This window comes from Heptranchias perlo, unplaced genomic scaffold (genome assembly GCF_035084215.1).
Source record: "Heptranchias perlo isolate sHepPer1 unplaced genomic scaffold, sHepPer1.hap1 HAP1_SCAFFOLD_140, whole genome shotgun sequence".
NCBI classification, from domain to species: Eukaryota; Metazoa; Chordata; class Chondrichthyes; order Hexanchiformes; family Hexanchidae; genus Heptranchias; species Heptranchias perlo.
Genome location: NW_027138646.1, coordinates 734,782 through 757,482, shown reverse-complemented (window position 1 = coordinate 757,482; position 22,701 = coordinate 734,782). Strand labels below are relative to the sequence as shown.

Here is a 22,701-nt window from a genome sequence, read left to right as displayed (position 1 = left end):
GCTGGTGGAATGGGCAGACACATGGCAGATTAAATTTAACGCAGAGAAGTGCGAAGTGATATATTTTGGTCGGAAAACGAGGAGAGGCAATATAAACTAAATGGTACAACTCTAAAGGGGGTTCAGGAACAGAGAGATCTGGGGGTATATGTGCACAAATTTTTGACGGTGGCTGGACAGGTTGAGAAAGTGGTTAAAAAAGCATACGGGACCCTGGGCTTTATAAATAGAGGCATAGAGTACAAAAACAAGGAAGTTATGTTGAACCTTTATAAAACACTGGTTCAGCCACAACTGGAGTATTGTGTCCAATTCTGGGCACCGCACTTTAGGAAGGATGTGAAGGCCTTAGAGAGGGTGCAGAGGAGATTTACTAGAATGGTTCCAGGGATGAGGGACTTCAGTTATTTGGATAGACTGGAGAAGCTGGGATTGTTCTCCTTAGAGCAGAGAAGATTAAGAGGAGATTTAATAGAAGTGTTCAAAATCATGAAGGATTCAGATAAAATAAATAAAGGGAAACTGTTCCCATTGGCAGAAGGGTCGAGAAGGGACACAGATTTAAGGTGTTTGGCAAAAGAACCAAAGGCAATATGAGAAAAAGTTTTTAACACAGCGAGTGGTTTTGATCTGGAATGTACTGCCTGAAAGGGCGGTGGAAGCAGATTCATTCGTGGCTTTCAAAAAGGAATTGGATAAATACTTGAAGGGAAAATATTTGCAGGAAATGTGGGGAAAGAGTGGGGGAATGGGACTAACCGGATTGCTCTTACACGGAACTGGCATGGTCTCAATGGGCCGAGTGGCCTCCTTCTATGCTGTAACCATTCTATGATTCCCTGATTGGGGTTCACACTGTGGGAGGGCCAGTAAATCCTAGTATCAGGAAGCACTTTTTCGCACATTCGTTGGTGTAAATCAGGAACACTCTGCCCCCAAAAAGCTGTTGAGGCTGGGGATCAATTGAAATTTTCAAAACTGAGATTGCTCGAATTTTGTTAGGCGAGGGTATTAAGGGAAATGGAGCAAAGGCGGGTGAATGGAGTTGAGGTGCAGATCAGCCTGGATCTAATTGAATGGCTGAATTGCCTCCTCCTATTCCTATGTTACATGCTCTTAAATCTCCCCATTTCTTCAAAGAAAAAATAATTTTGTTGTCATGCCTTATCAAAAACAAGATCTTCTTTTCAGGAACAACTTAAAAGAGACACTGAATGCTTGATTTGGCTCAGCTCATACTTAATGTTGAAGTCAGAGGGCTTCCTTCTTTTAGTCTCCCTCCCTCCCTCCTTCCAGCAATGCTGATTTGGAAGGGATGGAGGGGCTAAAATGGACAATCAAACCCTCTCAAAGTCTGTAAATCTCTGGAGCTTAAGATGAACTAACATGCTCCCTCCTAGCGTAGTCCTGGCTCTCCAACTCCACATGACTTGATTTGTGTTCATTTAATTTGCCTCCCACTACATTGAGAGAGCAGTAAGCAGCATTCTCTGGACTGGCTGAGCCTGCAACTCCCGACTTTCACAGTTCCAAGCCCTGGCCTGGTGTCACGTTATTTACCGGCCCCTCCGTGTTTCAGACTAAGCCCCTCCCCAGTTAGTTCCCCCCCCCCAGTGACTTTTACATTGAATCTAAGTGTATTATTCTGCTAATGATTACCACATTGTGCGTGATTTGCCATTCCAGTTTACTGTGTGATATTCTGTTAGGTTAACACTGATCACATGAAGTTGTATACACATCACAGAATATTTGCATCCGGAATGTTGGAAAATGCTAGTCAACAAACAAAATATCTGTAGTCCAGATTTTCTGGCAGGAGGACATGCCCCAGCTTGCCCCAACATAATAAATTAAAGCCTTCTTGACAAAAGGCACATGGAGGGATTCTCCCCATCACCGCCCGGCCAGTAATCTGGTGGAGGGGTCACTCGCCCATTAAACAATCTGCTAGATTTTGATTCCATTGGGGTGAGAATCAGGCATGTTCTATAACAGAGGGTAGGAGGGGATCTGCTCCACCAGAACACTGCCCGGGGCGCTGAAGGGAAATATTACCCCCACCATATGTGTAGGTGCCTTTAACTGGACAGATCCTGTGTGAGCCTCATGATACATCTGTCTCTTGCTCCTGCTCTGTGCTTCTGAGAAGTATCTTCAGCAAACAAACACTCCAAAGCTCACGCACTCTTCATTACCAGGTCGGTCTGTCAGTGTGAGCTCAGGTTTCCAGCACTGATGAAGGGAAGAGGTTTGCAGAGTGTTACTGCTGAGCATTACGCACACCTTTCACTCTGTATAAGATTGGGCACGGGGGCACGGGCACAGGGACACGGGCACGGGCATGGGCGCAGGGACAGGGACATGGGCGCAGGGACAGGGGCCCAGGGACATGGGCACGGGCCCAGGGACAGGGGCACAGGGACATGTGCACGGGCCCAGGGGCAGGGGCACAGGGACATGGGCACGGGCCCAGGGACAGTGGCACGGGTACACATGCACACAGGGACAGGGGCACGGGCCCAGGGACATGGGCACGGGCCCAAGGGCAGGGGCACAGGGACAGGGGCACGGGCCCAGGGACAGGGGCACAGGGACATGGGCACGGGCCCAGGGGCAGGGGCACAGGGACATGGGCACGGGCCCAGGGGCAGGGGCACAGGGACATGGGCACGGGCCCAGGGACAGTGGCACGGGTACACATGCACACAGGGACAGGGGCACGGGCCCAGGGACAATGGCACGGGTACACAAGCACACAGGGACAGGGGCCCAGGGACAGTGGCACGGGTACACATGCACACAGGGACAGGGGCACAGGGACATGGGCACGGGCCCAGGGACAGGAGCACAGGGACATGGGCACGGGCCCAGGGACAGGGGCACAGGGACATGGGCACGGGCCCAGGGACAGGGGCACAGGGACATGGGCAGGGGCACAGGGACATGGGCACGGGCCCAGGGACAGTGGCACGGGTACACATGCACACAGGGACAGGGGCACGGGCCCAGGGACAGTGGCACGGGTACACATGCACACAGGGACAGGGGCACGGGCCCAGGGACAATGGCACGGGTACACATGCACACAGGGACATGGGCACGGGCCCAGGGACAGTGGCACGGGTACACATGCACACAGGGACAGGGGCACGGGCCCAGGGACAATGGCACGGGTACACATGCACACAGGGACATGGGCACGGGCCCAGGGACAGTGGCACGGGTACACATGCACACAGGGACAGGGGCACGGGCCCAGGGACAGGAGCACAGGGACATGGGGACAGGGACAGGCACAAATGGACAAGGGCACAGGCACATGGGCACGGGTACACATGCACACAGGGACACACGGGCATAGGGATACATAGACATGAGCAGGGACACATGGGCACAGCACAGCTTGGTGCAAAGGGCAGTGAAAACATCTCATCCATGGGCTGATCTTTCCTCGATCAGCTCCATTCGATTGGCCCCATGGTTGTCCTGTAAGCCCCTGCGTTTTAACCCTCTCGACACAGTGAAGGAGTGTGGGACGTCCTGAAAGCTGAGAGAAGCCCATCAGTGCTCACACTGCCCATCAGTGCTCACACTGCCCATCAGTGCTCTCACTGCCCATTAGAGGGGCACCTCGTGGGACCCTCCCCAATCACTGAGACACACAAAAAGAGGCAGAATCTTCATGACTTTCAGTAATGTAGGAAAGACTGGAGTTTACAGTAAAATCAGGCGGAGGGAAATTGGTACTTAAAAGAATTTATGAATAGCTGGAGAAATTTTGCTGAGCGCTAATGTCACTTAATGTGAATAATTGCAGTGATTAGCATGAGGGTAGGGTATAAGTAATCGGGTATTAGTTTACAAGACACAACACAGTAGAGGGATTGGGCACTGGTGGAACATCAGCACAGTGTGAAAGATCAGTAAACATTCGTCACCAATCATATGCTTTTTGCCTGACAGTCAGTGTTTCCAACCCCTTTTCAGGTGGGGGACAGAAATTCAGCTCTTTGACGGCCCATTGAAGCAGTGGGAAGAGAAGAGAGTCTTTGTCTCTGGGCTCCACTAATCGATTCTGCAGGGAGTTTCTCTATAACTGAAATGTCCCCGAGCACAGAGTTCCATTACTAATTTCTTTTGTACGTAACATCCCTTTCAGGGCAAGGGCTGAGACAGTCACCCAACCAGCCAAACCGTACACTGTGTGAGATTGCCTGTGTACATCCACTCACTGAGAAGGCGGTCACATATGAGCAATCAGCTTTTCCAGCCTCCATTCGGTCCAAAGCGCGAAGGTGGTTGGCATGTATGGCCTGTAAGTGGTTGTGCCCGATGTCTGGCACTGAGTCCAGGCTGTCAGTCACTCTCACTCCTTGGGATTGTGAAGGAACTGCTCTTTCCCGAGCTGCCATCACAGAGGTCGCACGGTACATTTTAAGGAGAGAATGCGAGTGACATTCGTACACCAGCAGCTCACTGCCATGGAGCAATACTGGGCCTAGGACAATAATACCAGGGAGAGGGGCCTCAGGGAGGAGTGCCCCAGGCAGAAGGGCCCATGGAGGAGGGCACCAGTGAGCAACACTATGGCACAATGAACCCGATGGCTGCCAATTGGAGAAGGTGAAGTCCAGAGACATGGTATGAATCAGTGACCCTATAGGGGAAGAGGCAGGCACTTTTATAGCTGTAATCGAATGCCCTGAATGGAGTGTTGCCTCCTAGGTTCCACCATGGAGCTGATGCAAAAGATTTTGGAGAAGGAAGAGGACCAGGCGGAAGTCGAGGTTCATGTTGGAACCAATGACATAGGAAGGCACAGAACTCGGGGCCTGCAAAGGGAATTTCAGCAAGTCGAGAGATTAAAAGCAGGAGCTGGGGGGGCGGTATGAGTCACTGAATTACTCCCAGTGCCCAGGTGATCATCAGTAAGATAGGGGAGGTGAATGTGTGACTGGAGACATGGTGTAGTGGGGGGACGGGATCAGATTTCTGGGACACTGGGACCAGTTCTGGGGCAGGAATGGTCTGTACACGGTGGATGGGGGCTGGAGCGATGGTGTAAAAGGGAAAGAAAGGTTCAGATCCCCTTAAATGCAAAGAAAGAAGGAACTTGTATTTCTACAGCCCCTTTCACCATCTCAGGACATCCCAAAGCGCTTTACAGCCAATGAAATACTTTTGAAGTGTAGTCACTGTTGTAATGTAGGGGCAAATACATCGAATGGTCAGATTTTAAATGGAACAGAGAGGAACCTTGAGGTCATTAAAAGTGGCAGTAAATATAGTTAAGGTCATAAAAAGACAAACAGAACTCTTGATTTTATATTTGAAATCACAATAGAAAAGTAGGGATGTTGCATTGAACTTGTATAAGACCTAGTTAGGCCACAGTTGGGAGCATTGTGGAGAGTGTTGGACAGGAGATGAAAGTAGTGGAAAGGAGCAGTGTCTTTTCACCAGGATTCTGTCAGTGATGAGGGATGGCCGTTGTGAAGAGAATTTGAGATGTTTGGACTTTTTCCATTGGAGCTGAGATAGTTAAAGGGTCACCCAACAGGGTTGTTAAGATTATGAAGATTTATGAAAAGGTAAATGGTGAAAGATTGTTGAGAGGGTGAAGAGCAGACAAAAATATAACATAATCACAGTGGAGGTGAGATAACAATCTTTATATACAGTGGGTGGTTCAAATGTGGCATTCTGTGTGATTGAGGTGAAAGAGTCGCTCAGTACAGAACCCGTGAGGAAGTCGGTGAAGCTTGGGCGAGTGATACACACTGAGGAAGATGCACTATCCAGAGCCATGAGATGGGTAGGAGATGGACTACTTAGGAAACGTGTACAGTAGCATAGTGGTTATGTTACTGGACTAGTAATCCAGAGGCCTGGACTAATATTCCAGAGTCATGAGTTCAAATCCCACCACGGCAGCTGGGGAATTTAATTTCAATTAATTCAATAAAAACCTGGAATAAAAAAATTAGTATCAGTAATGGTGGCCATGAAACTACTGGATTGTCATAAAAACCCATCTGGTTCACTAATGCCCTTTGGGAAGGAAACCTGCCGTCCTTACCCGGTCTAGCCTATATGTGACTCCAGACCCACAGCAATGTGGTTGATTCTTAATCGCCCTCTGAAATAGCCTAGCAAGCCACTCAGTTGTTCAAGAAGGCGGCTCACCACCACCTTCTCAAGGGCAATTAGGGATGGGCAATAAATGCCGGCCTCGCCAGCGACGCCCACATCGGGATGGTGTGTGACTTGGAGGGGAACGTGCAGGTGGTGTTGTTCCCATGTACCTGCTGCTCTTGTCCTTCTAGGTGGTAGAGGTTGCAGGTTTGGGAGGTGCTGTCGAAGAAGCCTTGGCGAGTTGCTGCAGTGCATCCTGTGGATGGTACACACTGCAGCCACATTGCGCCGGTGGTGAAGGGAGTGAATGTTTAGGGTGGTGGATGGGGTGCCAATCAAGCGGGCTGCTTTGTCCTGGATGGTGTCGAGCTTCTTGAGTGTTGTTGGAGCTGCACTCATCCAGGCAAGTGGAGAGTATTCCATCACACTCCTGACTTGTGCCTTGTAGATGGTGGAAAGGCTTTGGGGAGTCAGGAGGTGAGTTACTCGCTGCAGAATACCCAGCCTCTGACCTACTCTTGTAGACACAGTATTTATATGGCTGGTCCAGTTAAGTTTCTGATCAATGGTGACCCCCAGGATGTTGATGGTGGGGGATTCGGCGATGGTAATGTCGTTGAATGTCAAGGGGAGGTGGTTAAACTCTCTCTTGTTGGAGATGGTCATTGCCTGGCACTTGTCTGGTGCAAATGTTACTTGGCACTTACAAGCCCATTCCTGGATGTTGTCCAGGTCTTGCTGCATGCGGGCACGGACTGCTTCATTATCTGAGGGGTTGCGAATGGAACTGAACACTGCGCAATCATCAGCGAACATCCCCATTTCTGACCTTAAGAAATTTGTTTATGAGCCAATCAAATGCAAGAAATCTGCCTACAAGTAAGTGTGATAGAATTGTGACGTGACACACAGGAAGTGTGAACACGAAGTATCGTTTTATTACAATAGATAATCAGCCTTGCCCTGAAATGTCATTACCATGCTCCCTTCTTTATTTCAGATTGCTCGTGAAGAAAACCGCTTTATCCTGACCTGTGGCTTACCCTACCAGACGGTGAGTGCACCAGTATAGTACACGTCACCGACAGCCCACTGTTGGGTCGAGCAGCCCAGGGTTCAGTTCACACCCTGATGGTTCTGTGCGAGAGCTGAGCCTCCTGCTTCGCAGTGTGCTGGCCACAGTTCAGATAGGGCTCAATCCCAGCTGCAAAGATCGTGTGTGTCTGGGTGTTCAGTGAGGAGAGCTGTGATGCCCCCAACAGTTGAATACTTTGGGCTCACACATACAAAAATACCTCAGGATGAGGGAGTGGACAGCACATCACCTATGGAGCTGTAACCCAGCAAGTTACCAGCGCATCGCCCGCAGGAGAGAAGGGAGGGAAATGGGGTTAGGGCATTGTACAGTTATAGGGTGTTGTACGGCTATCTGGGGGGTTGTACGGTTACAGGGTGTTGTACGGTTATAGGGTGTTGTACAGTTATAGGGTGTTGTACGGCTATCTGGGGTGTTGTACGGTTATAGGGTGTTGTACGGCTATCTGGGGTGTTGTACGGTTATAGGGTGTTGTATGGCTATCTGGGGTGTTGTACGGTTACAGGGTGTTGTACAGTTATAGGGTGTTGTATGGCTATCTGGGGGGTTGTACGGTTACAGGGTGTTGTATGGCTATCTGGGGTGTTGTACGGTTATAGGGTGTTGTACGGCTATCTGGGGTGTTGTACGGTTATAGGGTGTTGTACGGTTATAGGGTGTTGTACAGTTATAGGGTGTTGTACGGCTATCTGGGGTGTTGTACGGTTATAGGGTGTTGTACGGTTATAGGGTGTTGTACGGCTATCTGGGGTGTTGTACGGTTATAGGGTGTTGTACGGTTATAGGGTGTTGTACGGTTATAGGGTGTTGAATGGTTATAGAGGATTGTACTGTTATAGGATATTGTACAGTTATAGGGTATTGTATTGTACAGTTATAAGGTGTTGTACAGTTATAGAGGATTTTACGTTTATAGGGTATTGTACGGTTATTGGGTGTTGTACAGTTATGGGGTGTTGTACGGTTATAGAGGATTGTACGGTTATGGAGTATTGTACGGATATAGGGTGTTGTACGGTGATGGAGGATTGTATGGTTATAGGGTATTGAATGGTTATAGGGTGTTGTAGGGTGATGGAGGATTGTACGGTGATGGAGGATTGTACGGTTATAGGGTATTGAATGGTTATAGGGTGTTGTAGGGTGATGGAGGATTGTACGGTGATGGAGGATTGTACGGTGATGGAGGATTGTACGGTGATGGAGGATTGTATGGTTATAGGGTATTGAATGGTTATAGGGTGTTGTAGGGTGATGGAGGATTGTACGGTGATGGAGGATTGTACGGTGATGGAGGATTGTACGGTGATGGAGGATTGTACGGTTATAGGGTATTCTCCGGTTATAGGGTGTTGTACGGTTATAGAGGATTGTACGGTTATGGGATGTTGTAAGGTTATAGGGTGTTGTACGGTAGGGTACTGAAGCCCATGGAATAAAAGGGACACTGGCAGCATGGATACAAAATTGGCTAAGTGACAGGATGCAGAGAGTAGTGGTGAACGGTTGTTTTTCGGACTGGAGGGAGGTGTACAGTGGTGTTCCCCAGGGGTCAGTGCTGGGACCACTGCTTTTCTTGATATATATTAATGACTTGGACTTGGGTGTACAGGGCACAATTTCAAAATCTGCAGATGACACAAAACTTGGAAGTGTAGTGAGCAGTGAGGAGGATAGTGATAGACTTCAAGAGGATATAGACAGGCTGGTGGAATGGGTGGACACTTGGCAGATGAAATTTAACGCAGAGAAGTGCAAAGTGATACATTTCAGTAGGAAGGATGAGGAGAGGCAATATAAACTAAATGGTACAATTCTAAAGGGGGTGCAGGAATAGGCTGATCTGGGAGTATATGTGCACAAACCTGGGGGTATATGTGACTAACTGGATTGCTCTTACACAGAGCCAGCATGGGCTTGATGGGCCGAATGGCCTCCTGTGCTGTAACCATTCTATGATTCTACAGTTGTTGGGTATTGTACGATTATAGGGTATTGTGCGATCAGCAGGCGGTGAACGGTTCCAGACAATTATACCCCATTATACCGTATTACAGAGTATTATACCGTATAGTGTATTATACCGTATTACGGCATTATACCACATTATAGAGTATTACACCGTATTACAGAGTATTACACCGTATTACGGAGTATTATACGGTATAATACTCTGTAATACGGTATAATACTCTAATATGGTCTAATACTCTGTATTATACTCTGTAATACGGTATAATACTCTCTAATATGGTATAATACTCTAATACGGTATAATACTCTGTAATACGGTATAATACTCTGTAATATGGTATAATACTCTAATACGGTATAATACTCTGTAATACGGTATAATACTCTGTAATATGGTATAATACTCTGTAATATGGTATAATACTCTAATACGGTATAATACTCTGTAATATACTCTGTAATACGGTATAATACTCTGTAATATGGTATAATACTCTAATACGGTATAATACTCTAATATGGTATAATACTCTAATATACTCTGTAATACGGTATAATACTCTGTAATACGGTATAATACTCTAATACGGTATAATACTCTGTAATACGGTATAATACTCTGTAATATGGTATAATACTCTGTAATATGGTATTACAGAGTATTATACCATATTACCGTATAATACTCCGTAATACAGTGTAATACTCTGTAATACGGTATAATACTCTGTAATACGGTATAATACTCTAATACGGTATAATACTCTGTAATACGGTATAATACTCTGTAATACGGTATAATACTCTGTAATATGGTATAATACTCTAATACGGTATAATACTCTGTAATATACTCTGTAATATACTCTGTAATACGGTATAATACTCTCTAATATGGTATAATACTCTAATACAGTATAATACTCTGTAATATGGTATAATACTCTGTAATACGGTATAATACTCTGTAATACGGTATAATACTCTAATACGGTATAATACTCTAATACGGTATAATACTCTAATATACTCTGTAATACGGTATAATACTCTGTAATACGGTATAATACTCTAATACGGTATAATACTCTGTAATACGGTATAATACTCTAATACGGTATAATACTCTGTAATACGGTATAATACTCTGTAATATGGTATAATACTCTAATACGGTATAATACTCTAATATGGTATAATACTCTAATATACTCTGTAATACGGTATAATACTCTGTAATACGGTATAATACTCTAATACGGTATAATACTCTGTAATACGGTATAATACTCTGTAATATGGTATTACAGAGTATTATACCATATTACCGTATAATACTCCGTAATACAGTGTAATACTCTGTAATACGGTATAATACTCTGTAATACGGTATAATACTCTAATACGGTATAATACTCTGTAATACGGTATAATACTCTGTAATATGGTATAATACTCTGTAATATGGTATTACAGAGTATTATACCATATTACCGTATAATACTCCGTAATACAGTGTAATACTCTGTAATACGGTATAATACTCTGTAATATGGTATAATACTCTGTAATACGGTATTACAGAGTATTATAAAGTATTATACCATTACAGGCAGCTTGCCTAATCGAAGCTTGGAATGATTTCTGAGACAGCGTCTCTTTCTCTGATAACATGCCAGACCCCTCCCCAGGGCTGAGGAAAGTCTGGTCCCAGTGTTGAGCTGGGCCCAGGTTTGATTCTGAGTCAGTTGCATTCAGTGGGAGTGTTGTATACTCACTGTCTGTACTCACACACGGACAATCACCATGGACCAGGTATCGGAAGGTGACTCTTCGCCTCTGCAAACTTACCGAAAAGAGAATCAGCAGCTTGAGAAAAGGAGAGAGTTGTGAGGCGAGGACCAGGAGGAGTGTGGCCATGGACTGGGTCCTCCCTTTGGTCTGAACAGGTGCTGATGCTCTTGTCTTCCCTCTAGCTACGATCCCAGGTGGGGGAAGGCCGATGCCTCTCTGTGAACTGCTCCGAGAAGGCCAAGGACCAGGCCATTGCTGTGCTGAAACACTTCAATGTGCAAGTCACCCCGAGAGACATCTTCAGCCGCTGTCAGGTAGGGCAGAACGTCCTGGGAGGAGGTGGGGGTGGGCTGGTTGATGATGACTGGTGATGGGCCGAATGGCTTTTGTGAGCATTCGGCCCCCAACTTATTCTTTGAATAAAATGCTCCTAACTGAAACATATTTAAACAAAGGATCAGGCTGTGAGATAGTGCTGTCCTGCGAGAGGCCTCCTGTGAGACTGTCCTGTGAGACTGTCCTGCGAGAGGCCTCCTGTGAGACTGTCCTGTGAGACTGTCCTGCGAGAGGCCTCCTGTGAGACTGTCCTGTGAGACTGTCCTGCGAGAGGCCTCCTGTGAGACTGTCCTGTGAGACTGTCCTGTGAGAGGCCTCCTGTATATTACCCTAGAAACCTGCTTTAGTTGCAGTGGTAACACAGGCACATTTTACCCTGAGTAGATCAGGGAGCCTCGAGAGTTTCCTTGGTCTCAGTTGGGACATTTGTAAGTTTTGGTTGCACAGAAACCCTTTACCCCATCACTTATCGTCTGTATGTTGCACAGGAACGGCCTGCCAGTAAATGCTAATCAATCTAATAGTGCTCACAAGCTCGTGTACTGAATGGAATAACTGAGTGGGGCAGACCTGGTTATCATTTTATGCAGAGCCCTGTCTGTCCTTTCACAGTGGAGGGGAAGTCTATAGCTATCTATGTCTCAATACTGGAGTAAGATTCTGCTGCAGGGCGCTTGGGGCTGGGATTAATGAAGGTCGTGTGGGGCAACTGAGTTAGATGGGCACAAATCCATTTCTTTCTCTTGGCTGGAGCCTGTGCCAACTGAACACGTTTACTCTGTTCCACTACTGACCACCACTGTGACAGTAATAGTTGTAGGAACAATAAATTGCATTTATATAGCGCCTTTAACGTCCCACGGCATTTCACAGGAGCAATTATCAAACAAAATTTGACACCGAGTCGCATAAGGACAGGTGGTCAAAGAGGTAGGTTTTAATGAGCGTTCTAAAGGAGGAGAGAGAGGCGGAGAGGGAGGGAATTCCAGAGCTAGGCAGCTGAAGGCACGGCCGCCAATGGTGGAACGATGAATGTCGCGGATGTGCAAGAGGCCAGAATTGGAGGGTTGTAGGGCTGGAGGAGGTTACAAAGATAGGGAGGGGCGAGGGCCATGGAAGGATTTAAACACAAAGATGAAAATTTTCAAATCGAGGAGTTCCCGGACCGGAAGCCACTGTAGGTCAGCGAGCTCAGGGGTGATGGGCAAACGCGACTTAGTGCGAGTTAGGATACGGGCAGCAGAGCTTCAGCTGAATTCAAGTTTACGGACGGTGGAAGGTGAGAGGCCAGCCAGGAGAACAGGGCGAAGATTTAACGGTGACACTACATTACCAATCACTCACCCCCTGATATGGGCTGCGTGACAGGCCCTGTAATATCTTTCCAAAACTCGACCAACCCTGGCTGAAGGATTCACCGTTAGACAATTGTCAGCTCGGGCACAGAGTGAAAGGGACCCTCTCCAGATTGTGGCTGATTCAATCTATTATCAGCTGCTCTCTTTACTCTTGTTTGAATCTGCCTTGTATATTTCCACTATTTATTTACAACAGTTCTGAGCTGCACGGTTCGATCTGGCAAAGGAGAAGCGGCAGCTTATGAGATGGTAACACGTGACTAATGCTGATGTCAGCAGAGTGCAACCAGCTCACTACAGCCTCACACTAGACGTGCAAACTAGAATGATCCCAGGGATGAGGGATTTCAGTTACCTGGAGAGACTGGAGAAGCTGGGATTGTTCTCATTGGAGCAGAGAAGGTTGAGGGGAGATTTGATCGAGGTGTTCAAAATCATGAAGGGTTTTGATAGAGTAAATAAGGAGAAACTGTTTCCAGTGGCAGGAGGGTCGGTAACCAGAGGATATAGATTTAAGGTAATTGGCAAAAGAACCAGAGGGGAGACGCGGAGAAATGTTTTTACGCAGTGAGTTGTCCTGATCTGGAATGCGCTGCCTGAAAGGGCGGTCAGTGGAAGCAGATTCAATAATAACTTTCAAAAGGGAACTGGATAAATACTTGAAAAGGAGAAATTTGCAGGGCTATGGGGAAAGAGAAGGGGAGTGGGGCTAATTTTACAGCTCTTTGAAAGAGCTGACGCAGGCAGGATGGGCCGAATGGCCTCCTTCTGTGCTGTATGATTCTATGATTCTATGAAATGCTATCAGTCAGCGGTGAAAGTTGTCACACACAAACTCTGTAGAATAGCCAGTGGTTGCTACCCGTGAAGCTGAATAAAGATCCCAGTTATAGCGTGTGTCTCAGGGCTGAGTACCCTGTGTAAAGCTGATTGTTTATAATCCTGTAACAGTCTCCACACATCCTGGGGCTAACTTGTCATCTATCTGCCTGTACCTGGAGTGAGACGCTCACTGTCTGCTCCAGATTAACAAGAACTTGCACTTATATAGTGCCTTTAACGTAGAGGTAGGTTTTAAGGAGTGTCTTAAAGAAGGAAGAGAGGTGGAGAGGCGGAGAGATTTAGGGAGGGGATTCCAGAGCTTAGGGCCGAGGCAGCAAAAGACACGGCCGCCAATGGAAATTGGGGATGGACAAGAGGCCAGAATTTGGAAGAGCGCAGAGACCTCGGAGGGTTGTAGGGCTGGAGGAGGTTACAAAGATGGGGAGGGGGTGAGGCCCTGGAGGGATTTGAAAACAAGGATGAGAATTTTAAAATTGAGGCGTTCCCGGACCGGGAGCCAATGTAGGTCATCGAGCACAGGGGGTGATGGGTGAACGGGACTTGGTGCGAGTTAGCATATAAGGGCATTGGAATAGCCGGGTCTGGATGAGACAAAGGCGCCCTCTCCATTCTCCTTCCTGCGCCGCGTTCTGAGCCGGGCCATGTTTCGGGCGGAGAGGCTGGTTAGTGTTTCGGGCGGAGAGGCTGGTTAGTGTTTCGGGCGGAGAGGCAGGTTAGTGTTTCGGGCGGAGAGGCTGGTTAGTGTTTCGGGCGGAGAGGCTGGTTAGTGTTTCGGGCGGAGAGGCAGGTTAGTGTTTCGGGCGGAGAGGCAGGTTAGTGTTTCGGGCGGAGAGGCTGGTTAGTGTTTCGGGCGGAGAGGCTGGTTAGTGTTTCGGGCGGAGAGGCAGGTTAGTGTTTCGGGCGGAGAGGCTGGTTAGTGTTTCGGGCGGAGAGGCTGGTTAGTGTTTCGGGCGGAGAGGCTGGTTAGTGTTTCGGGCGGAGAGGCTGGTTAGTGTTTCGGGCGGAGAGGCTGGTTAGTGTTTCGGGCGGAGAGGCTGGTTAGTGTTTCGGGCGGAGAGGCTGGTTAGTGTTTCGGGCGGAGAGGCTGGTTAGTGTTTCGGGTGGAGTGTTGCTGTCACTCTGACCTGCCTTTTTCCCCAGATGTTGGTGACCCTGCTGTGTTTCTGTTATAATTTGAGTGCGGGAATAAGTTCAGTGATTGCCATTAACAGCGCAGACCCAGGAACCAACTCAACCATCCCAGTGTCGGGGGATACGGTGTCGGGGGGGATACGGTGTCGGGGGGGATACGGTGTCGGGGGGATACGGTGTCGGGGGGGATACGGTGTCGGGGGTGATACGGTGTCCGGGGGATACGCTGACGGGGGGATACGATGACGGGGAGATACGCTGACGGGGGGATACGCTGACGGGGGGATACGATGACGGGGAGATACGCTGACGGGGGGATACGCTGACGGGGGGATACGATGACGGGGAGATACGCTGGCGGGGGGATACGATGACGGGGGGATACGATGACGGGGAGATACGCTGACGGGGGAATACGGTGTCGGGGGGATACGATGACGGGGGGATACGCTGACGGGGGGATACGATGACGGGGGGATACGCTGACGGGGAGATACGGTGTCGGGGGGATACGCTGACGGGGGAATACGGTGTCGGGGGGATACGATGACGGGGAGATACGGTGTCGGGGGAATACGATGACGAGGAGATACAATGACGGGGAGATACGATGTCCGGGTGGATACGATGTCCGGGGGGGATACGGTGACGGGAGGATACAGTGACGGTGGGATACGATGTCCGAGGGGATACGTGTCGGGGGATACGATGTCTGGGGGGATACGATGACGGGGGGGATATGATGTCCGGGAGGGAATACGGTGACGGACGGGGGGGGGGATACAATGACGGGGGGATACGATGACGGGGGGATATGATGATGGGGGGGGATACGATGTTGGGGGATACGGTGATGGGGGGGATACAGTGATGGGGGGGATACGGTGACGGGGGGATACGATGACGGGGGGGATACGGTGACGGGGGGATACGCTGACGGGGGTGGGGGGGATACGATGTGGGGGGATACGGTGACGGGGGGGATACGGTGACCGGGGGGGGGGGGGGGGTTACGATGACGGGGGTGGGGGATACGGTGACGGGGGGATACGATGACCGGGGGGGGGGATACGATGACGGGGGGATACGGTGATGGGGGGGATACAGTGTCGGGGGGATATGATGATGGGGGGGGGATACGGTGACGGGGGGGATACGGTGATGGGGGGGATACGGTGTCGGGGGGATATGATGATGGGGGGGGGGATACGGTGACGGGGGGGATACGGTGACGGGGGGATACGATGACGGGGGTGGGGGATACGGTGACGGGGGGGATACGGTGACGGGGGGATACGATGACGGGGGTGGGGGATATGGTGACGGGGGGGATACGATGACGGGGTGGGGGATATGGTGACGGGGGGGATACGGTGACGGGGGGATACGATGACCGGGGGGGGGGGGATACGATGACGGGGGGGATACGGTGACGGGGGGATACGATGACCGGGGGGGGGGGGGGATACGATGACCGGGGGGGGGGGGGATACGATGACGGGGGGATACGATGACGGGGGGATATGGTGACGGGGGGATACGATGACCGGGGGGGGGGGGATACGATGACGGGGGGATATGGTGACGGGGGGATACGATGACCGGGGGGATATGGTGACGGTTCAGAATTCAATTACTGTGAATATTCGCACATTGAACACGAGGCACTGGGAATAGATGCCTGTCATGTTTCGGGGAGTTTGGCCATTTTTCCACAGAACGAGTTTGGAAGAGCTACCCTTAAATGTTGGGGAATTAAAGTAAAGTGTATTACACAAGTTTTAAAAAAGGCACAGAGTCAATAGGTGGCTAAAATACTAATGGGCTCAGTGGAGATGTTCTTTCCTCATAGACTGTAAATAATAAGTAATTCATTAGCCAGTCTTGGCAGTTGATAAACACTTTATGTCTACTGTGTTGGGGATTATCCGGTCCCTTTGGCCTCTGAGCACAGGAGGATTAATAAAAACAGCGACATTTGGCAGGCATTGAGTGAGGCCCAGCAAAGGCTACCTGGTTTTAAACAGAAAGCTGCGAGAGCCGTTTTGCGCAGGCTCAGGAGGAGAACGCAGGGGGCAGTAAGGAACTGCTCCCTTTAAGCTAAATCGGATGGTCCAGTGATGTGGGTAAGCGTAGTGTGTTTGTTATTTTTGTATTGTTACCTGAAGACGAGTTGTACTGATCAGAATCGTCGCTCTATATGTGATGAATTAACACAGCTTATCGATTAGGATCTGGCCCGGTCTCGCTGTTTTTCTTTAAAGAAGATTGTAGAAGCACATGTGAAAGACACAGTTATCCAGTTCAGATCACAAGGGGGCCTGTTGTACCCTGGGATTACAGTATTGTACAGTCAGGTACAGAGCAGTATGGCACATTCCTGACCGTAAGGCACTCAGACCACTTGCAGGAGTGACCAGCACCTCTGTACCCCAGAGAACATCGAAGGCAAGACCCTGAAATTGTAACAGTGTCAATAACCCAGTCGTCGTTTTGTTTGGTTCCACTCCTGTACCCTCTGCTCCTCTGCTCCTGTACCGTCTGCTCCTCCGCTCCTGTACCGTCTGCTCCTCTGCTCCTGTACCGTCTGCTCCTCCGCTCCTGTACCGTCTGCTCCTCCGCTCCTGTACCGTCTGCTCCTCCGCTCCTGTACCCTCTGCTCCTCTGCTCCTGTACCGTCTGCTCCTCCGCTCCTGTACCGTCTGCTCCTCCGCTCCTGTGCCGTCTGCTCCTCCGCTCCTGTGCCGTCTGCTCCTCCGCTCCTGTACCATCTGCTCCTCCGCTCTTGTACCGTCTGCTCCTCCGCTCTTGTGCCGTCTGCTCCTCCGCTCCTGTACCCTCTGCTCCTCTGCTCCTGTACCGTCTGCTCCTCTGCTCCTGTACCGTCTGCTCCTCTGCTCCTGTACCGTCTGCTCCTCTGCTCCTGTACCCTCTGCTCCTCTGCTCCTGTACCGTCTGCTCCTCTGCTCCTGTGCCGTCTGCTCCTCCGCTCCTGTACCCTCTGCTCCTCTGCTCCTGTACCCTCTGCTCCTCTGCTCCTGTACCGTCTGCTCCTCTGCTCCTGTACCGTCTGCTCCTCCGCTCCTGTGCCGTCTGCTCCTCCGCTCCTGTACCCTCTGCTCCTCTGCTCCTGTGCCGTCTGCTCCTCCGCTCCTGTACCCTCTGCTCCTCTGCTCCTGCACTGTCTGCTCCTCTGCTCCTGTACTGTCTGCTCCTCTGCTCCTGTACTGTCTGCTCCTCTGCTCCTGCACTGTCTGCTCCTCTGCTCCTGCACTGTCTGCTCCTCTGCTCCTGCACTGTCTGCTCCTCTGCTCCTGCACTGTCTGCTCCTCCGCTCCTGAATTGTCTGTTCCTCGGCATTAGCAACACATGGAATGGACCCCCGGGCACTGTAGGGAATGTGCTCCCGGGCACTGTAGGGAATTGGCTCCCGGGCACTGTAGGGAATGGGCTCCCGGGCACTGTAGGGAATGGACCCCCGGGCACTCTAGGGAATGGGCTCCCGGGCACTGCAGGGAATGGACCCCCGGGCACTGCTGGGAATGGACCCCCGGGCACTGTAGGGAATGGACCCCCGGGCACTGTAGGGAATGGACCCCCGGGCACTGTAGGGAATGGGCTCCCGGGCACTGTAGGGAATGGGCTCCCGGGCACTGCAGGGAATGGACCCCCGGGCACTGCAGGGAATGGACCCCCGGGCACTGCAGGGAATGGACCCCCGGGCACTGTAGGGAATGGGCTCCCGGGCACTGTAGGGAATGGACCCCCGGGCACTGTAGGGAATGGACCCCCGGGCACTGTAGGGAATGGACCCCCGGGCACTGTAGGGAATGGACCCCCGGGCACTGTAGGGAATGGGCTCCCGGGCACTGTAGGGAATGGACCCCCGGGCACTGTAGGGAATGGACCCCCGGGCACTGTAGGGAATGGACCCCCGGGCACTCTAGGGAATGGGCTCCCGGGCACTGCAGGGAATGGACCCCCGGGCACTGCTGGGAATGGACCCCCGGGCACTGCTGGGAATGGACCCCCGGGCACTGTAGGGAATGGACCCCCGGGCACTGTAGGGAATGGGCTCCCGGGCACTGCAGGGAATGGACCCCCGGGCACTGTAGGGAATGGACCCCCGGGCACTGTCGGGAATGGGCCCCCGGGCACTGTAGGGAATGGACCCCCGGGCACTGCAGGGAATGGACCCCCGGGCACTGTAGGGAATGGACCCCCGGGCACTGTAGGGAATGGACCCCCGGGCACTGTAGGGAATGGACCCCCGGGCACTGCAGGGAATGGACCCCCGGGCACTGCAGGGAATGGACCCCCGGGCACTGCAGGGAATGGACCCCCGGGCACTGTAGGGAATGGGCTCCCAGGCACTGCAGGGAATGGACCCCCGGGCACTGCAGGGAATGGACCCCCGGGCACTGCAGGGAATGGACCCCCGGGCACTGTAGGGAATGGGCTCCCGGGCACTGTAGGGAATGGACCCCCGGGCACTGTAGGGAATGGACCCCCGGGCACTGTAGGGAATGGACCCCCGGGCACTGTAGGGAATGGACCCCCGGGCACTGTAGGGAATGGGCTCCCGGGCACTGTAGGGAATGGACCCCCGGGCACTGTAGGGAATGGACCCCCGGGCACTGTAGGGAATGGACCCCCGGGCACTGTAGGGAATGGACGCCCGGGCACTGTAGGGAATGGACCCCCGGGCACAGTAGGGAATGGGCTCCCGGGCACTGTAGGGAATGGACCCCCGGGCACTGTAGGGAATGGGCTCCCGGGCACTGTAGGGAATGGACCCCCGGGCACTGTAGGGAATGGGCTCCCGGGCACTGTAGGGAATGGACCCCCGGGCACTGTAGGGAATGGACCCCCGGGCACTGTAGGGAATGGACCCCCGGGCACTGTAGGGAATGGGCTCCCGGGCACTGTAGGGAATGGACCCCCGGGCACTGTAGGGAATGGACCCCCGGGCACTGTAGGGAATGGACCCCCGGGCACTGTAGGGAATGGACCCCCGGGCACTGTAGGGAATGGACCCCCGGGCACTGTAGGGAATGGGCTACCGGGCACTGTAGGGAATGGACCCCCGGGCACTGTAGGGAATGGGCTACCGGGCACTGTAGGGAATGGACCCCCGGGCACTGTAGGGAATGGACCCCCGGGCACTGTAGGGAATGGACTCCCGATGCTAGACTCACAAATTCCTGCTGGATGAACACAGGAAGCTCCAGGTTTTCAGTCTTACATTTTATCGCAGTAAAAAGCTCTGAAAATATATTTTGATAGAAACTTTGACACAGAGAATTATTCATGTTCTGAAAAAGAAAATGTTTAATGAAATGAACTAATAAAGTGACCCTCGGTCCTATATCCATGAACGTTAGTCTGTTGTGTAGTACTGACAGTTTAGTCTCATGTGCCTTTGAGGTGCACCTTGTACAGAAGCTGAGGGGTTTGGACATTTTGACTCCTGAACAGTTTTGTTGAGGGCACAGGGTGAGATCGCATCAGACCAGCCACTTGAAATGGTGCTAAATAATGGTGTCTGTGGGAACCGTGTGATGGGAAAGTCACGGCTGTGGTTACCTGATGAGTTGGTGTTAACCGCAGAGCTCCACACGCTGGCTACACCTCGTCAGGCCTCTCCCCGCCTAGTTCTCACAAGAACCCAGGCAGCGCAGCCGAGTTCCCACACCTTGTCAAGGTTCCTGCCAAGTATTTAGTGTCTTAAGAAAGTCACTGGAGCACGAAGGTCAGTGTGTGAGAAAATATCAGGCTTTCACCAGCTCAGGCCCAGACTGCATGTTCAGCTGGTCATACTGTGAGGGTTCGAGTGGAGACTTGCCAGCGGGTCAGATTGTGTGAAGTGTGGGGGTACAGGATTAGGGGCAGCCAATTGAATCTCTCAGTAATCCTACCTGCTTGTTGCCGACTTTTCACTGTTGCGCTCTCTCTGCTCGTGTCAGTGTGTGTGTTAAACTTCCTCCTTCTGGAGATTGCGACCTTCCCTAAATTTCCAGGATGATTACCCAATTTCCTGAGTGTCCTGCTGCCCAGACCATGTGTGGAAACAAAGGGGCTGGAGTTTACACTGATTATATCAGAGCAGTCCAGGCAGGATCGGCCAAACAAGTGCAAGAGATCGGGGCAATTTTAAATGTGGGTGAGTCACGTCCAAAACCACTTGAGCTCGTGATTTCCACGATCTTTTACACTGGTTCAAGATTCAATTTGCCTGAATCAGGCCCCGCCCACAACACTGGCCACGCCCCCCAGCTCAAGATTACAAGATTCCACCAATCGGGCCGGTCGGGAAGGCTCTCCATGTGGGGCTCATTTCCTTCGGCACACAGGCACGGGTCAGCACATTTCAAAAGTTTTTCGTATCAAAAAATATTTAATCCACTGAGAAACTGACTAGTGTACGCCAATCAAACTAGTAAATGGTCCACTATAGATTTTTTAAGTCATTTTCAGTGATTTTAAATCCGGTTACTCACAGGTGGAGGACTGGACACCCTTATTAAAAATGCTTATTTTTGCTCCTGCATGTTCAGCTGTATTAATAAAACTGCACCAGGTCACCACTCTTTTTTGACAAGGTCCCACATGGCAGACGGGTCAAAAAAGTACAAGCCCATGGGATCCAAGGGAAAGTGGCAAGTTGGATCCAAAATCGGCTCAGTGGCAGGAAGCAAAGGGTAATGGTCGAGGGGTGTTTTTGTGACTGGAAGGCTGTTTCCAGTGGGGTCCCGCAGGGCTCAGTACGAGGTCCCTTGCTTTTTGTGATACATATTAATGATTTGGACTTAAATGTAGGGCCATGATTAAGAAATTTGCAGATGATACAAAAATTGGCCGTGCGATTGATAGTGAGGAGGAAAGCTGTGGACTGCAGGAAGATATCAATGGACTGGTCGGGTGGGCAGAAAAGTGGCAAATGGAATTCAATCTGGAGAAGTGTGAGGTAATGTATTTGGGGAGAGCAAACAAGGCAAGGGAGGATACTGAGAGGTGTAGAGGAAGTGAGGGACCTTGGAGTGCATGTCCACAGATCGCTGAAGGTAGCAGGACAGGTAGATAAGGTGGTTAAGAAGGCATATGGAATACTTTCCTTTATTAGCCGAGGCATAGAATATAAGAGCAGTTATGCTAGAACTGTATAAAACACTAGTTAGGGTCACAGCTTGAGTACTACGCACAGTTCTGATCACCACATTACAGGAAAGATGTGATTGCACTAGAGAGGGTGCAGAGGGGATTTACGAGGATGTTGCCAGGACTGGAGAATTTTAGCTATGGGGAAAGCTTGGATAGGCTGGGGTTGTTCTCTTTGGAACAGAGGAGGCTGAGGGGTGATTTAATTGAGGTGTATAAAATTATGAGGGGTCTAGATAGAGCGGATAGGGAGGACCTATTTCCCTTAGTGGAGAGGTCAATAACCAGGGGGCGTAGTTTTAAAGTGATTGGTAGAAGGATTAGAGGGGAGCTGAGGAGACATGTTTTCACCCAGAGGATGGTGGGGGTCTGGAACTCACTGCCTGAGAGGGTGGTGGAGGCAGAAACCCTCAACTCATTTAAAAAGTACCTGGATGTGCACCTGAAGTGCTGTAACCCACAGGGCTACGGACCAAGAGCTGGAAAGTGGGATTAGGCTCTTTTTTGGCCGGCACAGACACGATGGGCCGAATGGCCTCCTGTGCCGTAAATTTCTATGATTCTAAGATTAAATACATCAAGGAATACTTTTTGATGGAAACAAAAAAAGGGACAATTGCGCTCAATTACACCGCCCGATCGCGCTGGCCCAGATTACATTGTGATTCGGCAAATGAAATTTAGCGGAAACTAACCAGTGCGATTTCCCGATTGTGTCCAAAGCGGAAACTCTTCCCCCCACTCCTCACTCCTCACTCCTCACTCCTCACTCCCCACTCCCCACTCCTCACTCCCCCCCCCCACTCCTCACTCCCCACTCCTCACTCCCCACTCCTCACTCCCCACTCCTCACTCCCCACTCCCCACTCCTCA

General features: G+C 50.7%; 1 protein-coding gene across 4 annotated transcripts in view; it reads left to right on the top strand.

Moving 5' to 3' along the window:
• exd3 (exonuclease 3'-5' domain containing 3) overlaps positions 1–22,701 on the top strand; it is a 459,468-nt gene that overhangs the window by 274,294 nt on the left and 162,473 nt on the right. For all 4 annotated transcript variants that reach the window (XM_067977292.1, XM_067977295.1, XM_067977294.1 and 1 more), the window contains 2 exons: positions 7,139–7,192; positions 11,185–11,316. In XM_067977292.1, coding sequence (XP_067833393.1) covers positions 7,139–7,192; positions 11,185–11,316 — 186 coding nt within the window. The remainder of the gene's footprint in view (positions 1–7,138; positions 7,193–11,184; positions 11,317–22,701) is intronic.